The sequence below is a fragment of the Mustelus asterias genome, chromosome 26 (genome assembly GCF_964213995.1).
Source record: "Mustelus asterias chromosome 26, sMusAst1.hap1.1, whole genome shotgun sequence".
NCBI classification, from domain to species: domain Eukaryota; kingdom Metazoa; phylum Chordata; class Chondrichthyes; order Carcharhiniformes; family Triakidae; genus Mustelus; species Mustelus asterias.
This window is the reverse complement of record NC_135826.1, coordinates 45,892,196-45,904,854: the sequence shown is the minus strand read 5'-3', so window position 1 is coordinate 45,904,854 and position 12,659 is coordinate 45,892,196. Positions and strand designations below refer to the sequence as shown.

The following is a 12,659-nucleotide window of genomic DNA, read 5'->3' as shown; positions in this document are numbered from 1 at the left end:
GCTGAGACAGGGGCGGCATGGTGGCAGTGGTTAGCACTGCTGCCTCTGTACCAGGGACCTGGGTTCAATTCCCAGCTTGGGTCACTGTCTGTGTGGAGTTTGCAGGTTCTCCCACGTCTGCGTGGATTTCCTTCAGGTGCTCCAGTTTCCTCCCACAGTCCAAGTCGTGCTGGTTAGGTGCATTGACCCGAACAGGTGCCGGAGTGTGGTGACTAGGGGAATTTCACAGTAACTTCATTGCAGTATTGTCAGCCTTACCTGTGACTAATAAATAAACTTTCTGTCAACCACTGAAAAAGGTCACTTAAATATTTCATCCCACTCCCCATGGGTGTTAAGATAACAAGTCAGACCAGTGTAGTTTTGTTAAATTTTAAAGGTATTTATTGTAAATGCAATTTGCAATAGAAACACGTTCATTACATATATATTGGAAAAGACAAACGAAGATCACTCAGCGTTAACAAGACGCTGAATTTTTAAAAAATCATGACATTTAACAACAAGAATTTAGAATTAAATTGCACAATGCCCATAACATAAAACTTTAGGATTCTTCACAGAAATCCCAGCATTGAAGCTTAATGCAACAGTTCACACTCCTCACATCTGCTGCAAATCCCAAATGAATCAGTAACTCGTAGGGATTGGGGGGGGGGGGGTGATGAGCACCGTTCAGACATTCAAACGGCTCCAAATGCAGTCACGCACACACTTGTTTCCCTCCTCCAGCCTTTGCTACACGGTGTCAAACTCCAAATCAGTCAGAGAGGCAAGGCTGGCCATCCAAGAAAAAAAACCAGCCAGGGTTACAAGTCCTCTTCATTCTCGTATCAAGCATCCCTTCTTCCACTCTCTGCTGCATCTCAGTCCAGTCTATTATTTTAAAAATAATATCTAGATGTTTTTAAAAATGTCCGTCTTCGAAATAACTCGCTTTATTTCGGTTCCCATCTCCAGCTCTTCCTCTGCAGCTGCCCCTCTCGGCTCTGGGAGCGGCTGCAACTCACTTGCCGCCCTGTAAAACCAGCCAAGCCTCCGCCTGGGTATGCCGTCTTTATTTCCCTCTCTCCTTTTCAAAAACAAAAAAACAAAAATGCCTCTGCAAACATGATTTCTCTTCTCATCCATCCGCATCTTCTATTTTTGTTTTTTTTTAAAAACCCGGCATACATTTCTCTTATTTAATTAAAAGACGCTCTTTTCAGCTTTCTTCTTTGCTCTCGGGTTCTGGCCATTCAGCGTTCTTGCAGGGACACGGTTGGGACCCACTGATTCTTATTTCTGCTTTCCTCGCAATAGCTTCCGACTTCCTCCAGCGCCTCACATTTCCAAACGTCGGTATGAGAGTTCTGGAAATAGAAAATAAAAAAAAAACACGGGTTGAGGATCGCGTCAGCATCACCAGTACGTCAATTCCAGTCACTTTCAGCGTCGTTTCGTTTCACGACAATTGCAACACTTTAACCCTTTCAGCACCAAGGCTGGCTGGAGAGCATTGTACAATTCGAAAGGGGAGCCAATTTCTTTCGGGAAATGCATTTTGGCCAATTGCATGCATAAATATACGCGATATTTAAACTAGGTATTAATAGTGTCTGCACTAGAAGGAAAAACACTACGGTTCTTGCAAGAAGCTATTCTTACCGTGACAAGCATGCAGTGCATGTCCCGAGGTTCGCCAGTCTCATCCCCAGTCTCCAGAAGCTCCTCCAGGCGTTTAACTCCCCGCAGCCGCACGATGTTAATGTCGTTCTCGCAGCAGAAAGCCTGGATCAGGGTAAAATGTATCTGCAAGGCGATATCGCCCTCGTCTTCCTCATCCGCCGCCAGGAGACACAGAACCACACTGTCTGGGTCACTGCACAGGACAAGAATAGAAGGGGCGATTACATTCACTATGCAAAAAAAAACATTGCAATTCAAAAAAAGTGATAAAAATAAAATCGCATTAAAAAGATCTTTGCCTGCAACTGGTTGCAATTACCGCGTTGCAGGTTAGAAAAATCGTGTGTGCAATACTTACACATTCATTAGTTTCGCGGACTCGTAAACCCCAACTGTTAAATAGCCCTGGCGCTGAGCGGCCACCAATAAGTCTTCAAGAGCTTGATCAATGGGCTGCATTCTGGATAGGAAAAAAAAGGCATATATTTAAAAAGACTATTCCCCTTCAAAAACAAACAGACTGCAGCTAACTAGCCAGTATGTATACAATCCACGCGTGCTCCTTTCCACTATATACATGTTAAAAGCAACAGCAAACAACTGCACTCTTAAATGTAATAATCCGGTCGCTTACTTTTTGCTGGTGTTATCAGCTCCAGAGATATCTTCCAAAGTCATGTTGCAGTAATTAAATCCAAGGTAAAAGAGCCCGCTAGTTCCACACCAAAGCGATAAGGTTCTGTTTGTAGTTTTCTGCCGCTGATTGTAACAATCCCTCAAGGTTGCAGCTCTACTTTGATACAATATCCTCTGCGATTCTCTCCTTTCTGTGGCTCCAGAGCGGCGCTCACTTGCCTTTTAAAGGTTAGATACCACCCACCGGCTCATCTGCATAGTGCGCCTGCCATTGGCTAGCCGACCGGCAATTAATATTAAACATCCTCCTCCACATGGGAGCCCAGACCCAGATGTCATGAGTTTTCTTTCACTCTTTATGTAGTTCTGGGAATTTCCTGCATTCTGTCTTATTTTTCTCTTCTTGGTGACTCAGTTTCGCGTGCGACAGAGATTATGAAGTTGTAAATCGTGTCCTTCTTGGGGAATGAAATGATTTCTCCGGAATAAAACCGCATGGAGCAATGTAAAATTAGATGATGACAATGCTGAGTTGTCTAATAAATTTCCCCCATCTCCAAGGCACTGATGTTATTATAGATATAGAACCTCATTTATTTCCCATTTCATGCAAAAACACAAGGCAAAATCGTTTCTTTTATTTTGCAGCTTTGCATTTGAGCTAAAACCACATTGTCTGGAAATTTATAATCGACTTGTAAAACTGCCCTCAAATTGTTCCAAATGACTTGCAGACATTTGTCTGAAAAAAGTTAAGAGATGAATCAGCTTTAGATAGTTACAACATTTTGCATTTTTTAAATTGCATTTTATTGAGCGGGACTAAAATCTGAAGCTCCGCTTTGTAGCACAGATTTGCAAATCTGGAGTGTGGGTTGGAGGTGAAACTAAGTATTACACTTTGTGTTACGGCTGTTGTAATCTGTCCTGGTTGGAGCGGAATGGGCCAGGAAATTGAATGCACTTCGCTGTCCTGAATTTCAAAACATAACTAAACGTACCTTACTGATTAATAGCACACTCAGTTCGAGATTACAAGCAAATAAAACCAACTGGAAAGGGAATCTGTTTCTCTTCTCTGTGTAGTTTCCGACGGGGAACATTTTAGTTTACGTAATGAGCCTTTCCAATTCAGTGGAAACTCCGCCTGCCAACAACCCAGCACATAAACAACTCACCAAAAAACAATCATTTCTCTGCACCAGCTAAATGCGTTTTCTAAAAATGGACGGGAAGAAAATAATTGGGATGATTTCGAACTGCTTTGCACAAAAAAAAGTTTTGCAAAGTCATAGCACACTTTTCAATCCTGACCTTCGTTTTTGTTAGGGGGTTTTTTGCAATTAACCTGATGGTTTGCACGTATTCTTTGACATCCACTGCAGCCTGTAATAGAGGAAACAGCTCACCCTCCCACCCCCAACACACATGTTCCTGCAGGAAAATAAAATGTCCCAAATATCCCCGTTGTATTGGTGACTTCAGCTGTTCTATTTGCAGAAATGAAGTGTGTTTACAGGCAACTTCCAGATCTGCATGTTTAAACACACTTGATCGGTGCTTTGTGAAATTACACTCAACCTGACACTTGTTTTGAATTCCAGATAGAACGCACGTTGATTCGCCTCTCCCTCTCCACCCTGAAAGTCGTTAAAAAAAACGGACGCAACTTGTAAACAAATTCAGAAATAAATACATTTACAACGGCGTTAAAATTAATCAGAGCGCGCCCTCTGGCGGGTTTGTAGTCTGTTGCTTCCTCCATTACGGGTTCACTGGTTCCATCTGGCGATCAGCTAAAGGAAAACTTAAAAACTGGCTATTTACTTTTCGACGTGGAGTTATTTTGGAGGTGAGTTATGCTGGTTGAAGTATATTGCTGGTTTGAGTATCACTCCACACCACAAACTCTAGTGACCTCTCCAGCTCTGACTAAGGGTGTTCCTGTGTTGGACTGGGGTGGGCACAGTAAGGAGTCTCACAACACCAGGTTAAAGTCCAACAGGTTTATTTGGTAGCACGAGCTTTTGGAGCACTGCTCCTTCATCAGGTGAGTGGAGTCCTGGTTAACCTGGTGTTGTGAGACTTCTTACTGTTCCCTCCCCAGTCCAACACTGGCATCTCCACATCATGGATGACCCTTAGAGCTGCAGAGGTCACTAGAGTTTGTGGTGTGGAGTGATGCTCAAACCAGCAATGTACTTCAACCAGCATAACTCACCTCCAAAATAATTCCATGTCGAAAACCCCTCAGCCTTCTCTGCACCATCTCACACTTTTCAGGGTTAAGGTTAAGTCACAACACCTTCATGATATGGGAGCAGAGGAGGAGAAAAAAATAAAGTAAATCCTGTAATCTGGATCCCACTATCACATGAGATGTCTTGAAGAGATCCAATGGCCTTTTCTTCTCCTTAACCCAAGAACGACTATGGAATCTCCACTGCTGCCCACGCCCACACTAAGATTAGCAAACTCAGCATAGACCAGGTGTTAATGTGTCCAGTCAGTGTGACTCAGTAGCACGCCAGACAGTTACCCGCTGGGCTTTCGCAAGAAATTCCCAAACCCCATGTTTCTAAGTAGTGAAAATTATAGAGAGCAGTGACAGAATGGAGAATGAGCAGTACACAAGAGTTCTTAATTTCATCAGAGAATAATATGGCATAAAGTCAAATGCTGGGCTTTCTAGTGAGTTACACTGTACCCAAAGAAAGCAATCTCTATAGCTGGGCCTAACTAATCATGTTGGAATGTTTGAGTTCTACTGACTTGACGGATATGAATTATCTCAATTTTAAGAAAGAATTTTTTAAAAGTCCTTGACAGAAACTATTTTTTTATGTAGTACATTAATCAACAGTGCATTCCTGCCCTTATAGATAGTAATTGAGTGAAATATTAACCTTTCAACTTTTCATACGTAAATGACTGAGGTGGTAATGACTCTAAAAGCAACTGATTCAGTTACTTCCCACATGAGCTGTTTTGTGATCACTCTGAAAGCAATTAATAAGGAGCAGTTTGATGCTCGGGCTTTTGACCAGTGGGCACTGGATTGAGAACTGCTCAAACTCAGCTAACCGTTGTTCAGCTGGCAACACTCACTCCTCGGAGACAGAGATGGCATGGTGGCACAGTGGTTAGCACTGCTGCCTCAGCGCCAGGGACCCAGGTTCAATTCCAGCCTTGGGTCACTTTGCACATTCTCCCTGTGTCTGCGTGGGTTTCCTCCGGGTGCTCCACTTTCTTCCCACAGTCCAAAGATGTGCGGGTTAGGTTGATTGGCTATGCTAAATTGACCTTAATGTCACAGGATTGGTAGGGTAAATATGTGGGGTTACGGGAGTAGGGCCTGGGTGGGACTGTGGTCGGTGCAGACTCGATGGGTTGAATGGCCTCCTTCTGCACTGAAGGGATTCTATGAAAGTGTGGATTTGAGTTTCATTTTATTTTCAAGACTTGAGCACAAAATATAGGCTGGCACTCCAGTGCAGTACTGAGGGAGAACTGTGGTGTCAGAGGTGCCATCTTTTAGATGGGATGTTAAACCAAGGTCCAGTGTGCTCTCTCAGGTGGATGTAAATGATGATAGAATCATAGAATCCCTACAGTGCCGGAGAGGCCATTCGGCTCATCGAATCTGCACCACCTCTCTGACAGAGTATCTTACCCGGGCCCTCTACCCCACCCTATCTTTGTAACCCCAGACATTTACCATGGCTAATCCATCTGACCTACACATCTTGGGACACTAAGGGGCAATCTAGCATGGCCAATCCACATCTTTGGATTGTGGGAGGAAACTGGAGCACCCGGAGGAAACCCACACAGACATGGGGAGAATGTGCAAACTCCACACAGTGACCCAAGGCCAGAATCGAACCCGGGTCCCTGGAGCTGTGAGGCAGCAGTGCTAACGGCTGTGCCACCGTGCCGAAAGATCTCTTTCAAAGAAGACCAGCAGAGTTCTCCTGAGTGTTCAGGCCGACATTTTCTCCTCAACTGACCTGTTATCACATTATCTTATGGTCTTATGATCTTACCACATTGCTATTTACGGGAGCTTTCTATATGCAAATTGGCTGACATTTCCTATCTTATAATAACAACAATAACAACTTTCAAAAATACTTAATTGGCTACAAAGTGTTTTGGGATTCCCGAAAGGTGAGGAAAGTTGCTGTATCGATACACATTCTTTGTTTCACTGTTTCTATTGTTGTGAATAAAAGCTTTCCCCAGAATCAAAAAATAAATTTGCTTTCTGAATGTAAACATGTTGTTCTAAGCTGTGCATATTGCTGAAGAGAAATGATTTGGAAAGGGATCCAAGAGTTATGATAAGACCTTGTCTCCTGGATACAGGTTATTAGCCTTCGATTAGCTGTTGCTAAGAGACTCTGGGACTTTGTTTTCCTGGTTATAGAATGGGGAAGAAGATAGCACATCAAACCACCAATTCTTAGGTGAAATGTAATTTTTCTGTGAGGAAAATTTCTTTAGCAGAAAGTCCTTGTGAAAGACATTATATAAACACAAAACCTTTCCTTTTTAATAATAGATCTAGATTCTTCTCTTTCGTTATTTTCTGGTTTAATATGCTCTCCATCTCTCCTGTAGGTGTTAACTATTAGTGGGATACAGGCACTGATCACCCTCTGAGGGTCCATTCAACTGTCACTTATCATCTGAACACTGGCAGAATATTTGACCGCAGGAGGCATCACAGCCAAGCCCAAACCTAGCCTGGCACAAACTCCATGCAAATATACAGTGCAGGTCACTGAAGAGCTATCAGGAGCAGGGACAGTGGCTGACCTCTTCTGTTCCTAACCCAGCAGCAATGTAACAAATTGGGGAGGTGCTGCCCTTCTGAGTTCACCTAATCCTGGGCCAATCCAGAAAGAAGTTTAACAACAGGTGAAGAAGGGGCTTAAGGCTCCGAAAGCTTGGGTGGCTTTTGCTACCAAATAAACCTGTTGGACTTTAACCTGGTGTTGTTAAACTTCTTACTGTGTTTACCCCAGTCCAACGCCGGCATCTCCACACCAATCCAGAAGCCAGAGCTTGCAAAGATGTTAATCAGCATAGCATAGGAATATTAGCAATTCGAGTAGGTCATTCAGCCCCTTGAGCCTGCGCTGCTGCTCAATTCAATCATGGCTGATTGATCGGGAAACCATAGAGGAGGCCATTCAGCCCACTGTGTGCATGCTGGCACTTTGCAAAAACCTAACACATATTGCCAGGCAGCTTTGAGAAAAAAATATCCAAACTCAAGTTTGGAGCAAAATTATTTTATGTAGCTATTCTCTGCTCCTATTCTAAAGTTAATAACTCATTAGAATCTGTTGTTGCTATTCTTTCTTGGAGTTTTATAAACCTGGATCATGTCTGCATCTAAATTACTTTTTCAGATAAAGCTCGGCACAACATCGTGGGCCGAAGGGCCTGTTCTGTGCTGTACTGTTCTATGTTCTGTGTACTTTTATACCATCGACAACAACCTCAGAAATGCCAGTCTGTCCCTGTGATTTCCTGTATTAATGAAATGGAGACAACTGACCTTTCAACACATCAGTGTCCCCTACAAGGCATGGTGCCTAGATGGCATGGCATGCAGTGGAATCTCACTGGTACTCGATGTGCACTTACAGTAACCTGTTTTGAATTATAGCCCTTGATATAAATCCTAGTATTTGCTACACTGCGTTGATAGAGGCTTTGCATTAAGTGACAACTTTCATTTGTTTATGCACCTGCAGTTGCAGCCATCAGAAGCTTTATGTTGCAAATCAGAATAAACTGGTCTCCCTTTGTGATGTTTTCAGTCCAATTACCAATTTCCCAGCCTTCTCAGGTACTTAGCAGACTATGAGTATATATGTAAATTATATGTATATGTTCTAATTATTCCTTGATTAATGACAGGCACTTTGAGAGGTCCTTGTCACACCTTCTGAAATCAGTCACACAAAAAGAAGATAAATAATAGAATCCCTACAATGCAGAAGAGGTCATTCTGCCCATCGAGTCTGCAATGACTCTCTGACAGAGTATCTTACCCAGGCCCTCTCCCTGTAACCCCATACATTTCCCATGACTAATTCATCTAACCTATGCATCTTGGGACACCAAGGGGCAATTTAGCATGGTCAATCCACCTAACCCGCACATCTTTGACTGTGGGAGGAAAACCACACAGACAGTCTTTTGTTTTGTACTTTTCCAATTCAATCAAATCAAGTCCAATTCAGAGTCTCAACAAGTTGAGACATTTCCGATCCAAGCTGATAAGACAGGGCATGCAACCCTCTACCCTGTCTTGAGCCTGATCTACATGAGCCAAGCTGATTGGAGTAGGCAGACATCTCCGCGCCCCCCCAGGCTTGATCTCATTTGCATCTTAGCCAGAAGGCCAAAATACCGCTATTAAAAATTGCTTCATATGAAAATGAAGCTTAAATGCAACCCAATGGCCACTACCAAGTGCAGCATCACCAGATCACACTTGATCTTAGCCAAAAGGCCAAGAAGCGAGAGGAAACCCACACAGACAGTCTTTTTTATTTCAAAAACCCACACAGTCACCCAAGACCAGAATCAAACCCAAGTCCCTGGCACTGTGAGGCAGCAATGCTAACCACTGTGCCATCAGGGTCTGGGGTCTTCTTAGTCAGAGTGGCTCAATCTATCAAACGTTCACCAATCCAGAGTTCTCTGTTAAACCATACAGCTACTTCCTGAATTATGTTAGTCTCCATTATCTTATCTAAAAGACTATTCCATGAATTAATCAATCTTTGTGCGTAGAATGACTTCCTTGCTACCATACCTGAATTTGCATATAATTATATTATGCAACTAGTCTTGCTGTGCACTTTAATTCAAAACAGTGTTATTAATATTTTCCGTTTGCATTGCATCCTTCTTGCAAAATTGAATAAGATAAAAACTCCCATTCAGATAGTACTGTCCATGACCCCAGGAAACCATAAATTGCTTTACAGCCAATGAAGAACTTTTGTAATGCAGGAACTGTTGTAATGTGGGAAATACTGCAGTCAATTTTCACACAAGCTCCCATAAACAGTATGATAATGACCAGTTTGTCTCTTTAATGATGTTGGTCGAGGGATAAATGTTAGCCCAGAGAAAAACACTCCTGTTCTTCTTTGGTCAGTGCTGTGGGATCTTTGATGTCCCCGTGATAGGGCAGATAATGTCTCATCTGAAGGACAACACCTCAGACAGTGCAGCTCAGTACTGCACTGGAGTATCAGCCTAGTTTTGTTTGTTCTCATGTCCTGAATCCACAACTTTCTGATCCTGAGTTTCCTCCGGGTGCTCCGGTTTCCTCCCACAGTCCAAAGATGTGTGGGTTAGGTTGATTGGCCATGCTAAATTGACCCTAGTGTCAGGGGAATTAGCAGGGTAAATGCACGGGGTTCCGGAAATAGGACCTGGGTGGGATTGTGGTCGGTCCAGACTCGATGGGCCGAATGGCCTCCTTCCGTACTGTAGGGATTCTATGGAGTGTTACCACTGAGCAACGACTGACACTTCCATGGCTCAAGTTCACCCAGTCTTTCCTCATGCCTCAGTGCTGTGATGCTAGGAATTAGTCCCGTCATCTTTCTCCATATTTCCTCCAGGGCTTGAATGTCTCCCGTGTCCCAGTGACGAGAATGAATAAGATGACCAGTGCAAATCAGCCATACACACAACTCGGCATGATATTGTGGCTGCACTACTGTTCCTACACTAATGTAAAGATTCTCAAGGCTGAGTGTGTTTGAGAGATGTGAGTGAGGTTGAATCCTTAAAATTCAGGACATTCTTTGGCATCCAACCTCTTTATTATCAGTCTATCAGAGTTGTACTTGGAATATTATTTCCATGTAAATTAATTGAAGGAGGAAGTATTTAATCAGAATCACTATTAAGCCCACAAAACCATCTCTTTTGATAATTCAACCCTCAGTTATCCACTTTCTCCTTTAACTCTCAATCTCTCGGAAAGGCACCTACTTGGCTCTTTGGACCATTAAAAACTTTAATTAGCTATAGCATTCCTGCTTGGCTATCTATTTTACAGCTATTGCCATGTGGGTGGAGTGAATCCCGGCTTAGTGGGAGCAGTTCCACCTCTGATTTAGAAAGTGCTGAGTTTAAACCCCCATGCCAGCTGCAGAGACCAGGACTGGCATTTTCAATTGCATGGGGTGGGGGGATAGGAACAGGTGCAGGCACACTTTGAAAACAGCACTTCCAAATGGCATGTCAGTGTTCCGACGCCTCCGAGCAGCACTCAAATTTTCAAACCGAGGATGGGGAGGAGAAAATCGGGAACCAGCTTGATTCCAGTTAATAACCTGTTAGGCTGCGGAGAGCGAGAAAGAGATTTTCAGCCTGTAAATCACCAAACCTGAACAGTCTAGTGTGCAGTAGTGCACAGCTGTCAGGTTAGATGCAGGTAAAATTTAAACGCAGGCCCTATCATGACAACCATCTGCCTTCACTACTCATGCTCTGCAGACAGCTGACGCCTCCTTGTAACACACGGCATCACTAATTAGGTAGCAAGCTCACCGCTGGAAAAATTAAGACATTTCACAGATTTATTACGGTGCAGAAGGAGGCCATTTGGCCCATTGTGTCTGTGCCAGCTCTCTGAATGGACAATGCACTTAGTGCCATTCTCCAAACCTCTCTCCTAGTACCTTCACATTCTTTCTTTTCAGATAATAATCTATTTCACATCAATTGAACCTGCCTCTACCACGATCTCAGGCAGCGCATTTCAGATCTTAAAACACATGTGAAAATGTCTCCATTGATTCTTTTTCCCCTTACCTTCAATCTAGATTCTCTGATTCTTGGCATGATAGCATTGCATAAGCTACGCAGATGTGGCGTTGGATTGGGATCCAGAAATCATCTAAGGTCGGACTCCCAATCCTGAACTGAAAATTGAGCTCCAGACCTCCAGTTCTGCTACAGTTGTCCAACCCCTTCCAAGTCAAATGTATGGATTTTGGGAGTCCATAAAAACCATCTGTTGTGTAGGACTAATTACCCTATTGGATGGCAGAAAGATAGCTGTGACCATGGAAGGAGTATCAAGCTGTGACCTATCAGAACATCAGTTAGCCTGTGAATCCTCCTCCCATTACTTTATACAATGTAAATATATGAAAATAATAACCATTTAGGTGAAAAAGATATGCCTGTCTTAACTTTGTTATTTTTAATCTTCTAATCTTTTAAACATGTGTAGGAACGTTTTCCAGAGACTATGTATTATTCTGGCTTTCACTTAATTACGGCTCAGCTAACACAAAGACTCACAGAGGCAGTATTCTGGTTACAGATTTTTCTTTACTTTCCAAGCTTGGTTCAATGTATGAGGGAGAGATATTTGGGGCAGTTTCTGAAATTACATCACTCTCAGTTTTGCAATTATACAATTTTCAAAAGCCATTTGCCACCCCTTGCTCACCCCGGCTGGAAATGAGCCAATCATTATTAGTATAGATTATTTACCTTGGCCAATAACATTTGCCTCTGGACAGCATGGGACTGCGTGATCAGCTCGTGGGCTTCAAGAGTCTTTCTCACAGTCTCCTGATCTCAACTGGTGTAATGTATATCCTACTCATTAGAACTGTCTGGGACCTCTGGTGTGCCCTTGGTTAGGTTAGTGAATATCCCTATTCATTAGGACCAACTAGAGATACTGATAAGAGTTGCTCATCCCTTAGTAGCTGCATTGTTCTGAGGAATGTGGTTCTTTTTATTTGACTAATGCCTTAGAGCATTGTGCCATTGACCAAGGTATATGCTTTTAATACAGAATATATATTTAAAAAATATATGTCTAAATTCTCTAACAGTGGTTATAGGTACCCCTATGCAAACAGTATTTTTTTCAGGCACTTTGTAACTTCTCTACGCTCTGTTCACTCTGATCTAATCTACCCTGATATGTTAGTCTTTTGATCCCAAATTATTCTAAATTCCCCCTTACAATGTGTGCGTCCACTATTTGAATCTCACTAAACACTTTGCCCGAGCAAACTTTATCGACCCCTTTTGTAATCTGGAAAGGTTCAAATAGGTCAGCTTGAAGACTCCATTCTCAATAAAGGACCCAAACTCTTAACCATTTTTTCAGCATATAAAGATCCTTGTCCTTGAAAGTGACTTAATTATGTCTTCCTGTACACATAAAAACTTGACCTGCACACAGTCTTTCCGATTGACTCTGATCAGATCATGTACAGGAGCAATGTAACCTTGGCAACTTCAACCTAAAGTACGCTCCCAATTTAATATTGTGGGGAAAAACA

At 42.7% G+C, this 12,659-nt stretch overlaps 1 protein-coding gene across 1 annotated transcript; it reads right to left on the bottom strand.

Annotated features, from left to right (window-relative positions):
• Nucleotides 1–889: 889 nt before the first annotated feature.
• On the bottom strand, nucleotides 890–3,760 carry LOC144479669 (growth arrest and DNA damage-inducible protein GADD45 beta-like). Its single transcript, XM_078198666.1, has 4 exons — nucleotides 2,303–3,760; nucleotides 2,027–2,128; nucleotides 1,648–1,861; nucleotides 890–1,352 (listed from the first exon to the last, which is right to left on the bottom strand). The coding sequence occupies exons 1-4, from the start codon at nucleotides 2,344–2,346 to the stop codon at nucleotides 1,239–1,241; spliced, it is 474 nt and encodes a 157-aa protein (XP_078054792.1). The 5' UTR covers nucleotides 2,347–3,760; the 3' UTR covers nucleotides 890–1,238.
• Nucleotides 3,761–12,659: the final 8,899 nt, after the last annotated feature.

Coding starts and splice junctions, on each gene's coding strand:
- LOC144479669 (XM_078198666.1), bottom strand. CDS start 2,346: ATGACTTTGGAAGATATCTCTGGAGCTGATAACACCAGCAAAAA. Junction 2,129..2,302: donor GCTGATAACACCAGCAAAAA/GTAAGCGACCGG, acceptor TTTCCTATCCAG/AATGCAGCCCATTGATCAAG. Junction 1,862..2,026: donor TCCGCGAAACTAATGAATGT/GTAAGTATTGCA, acceptor TGTCCTGTGCAG/TGACCCAGACAGTGTGGTTC.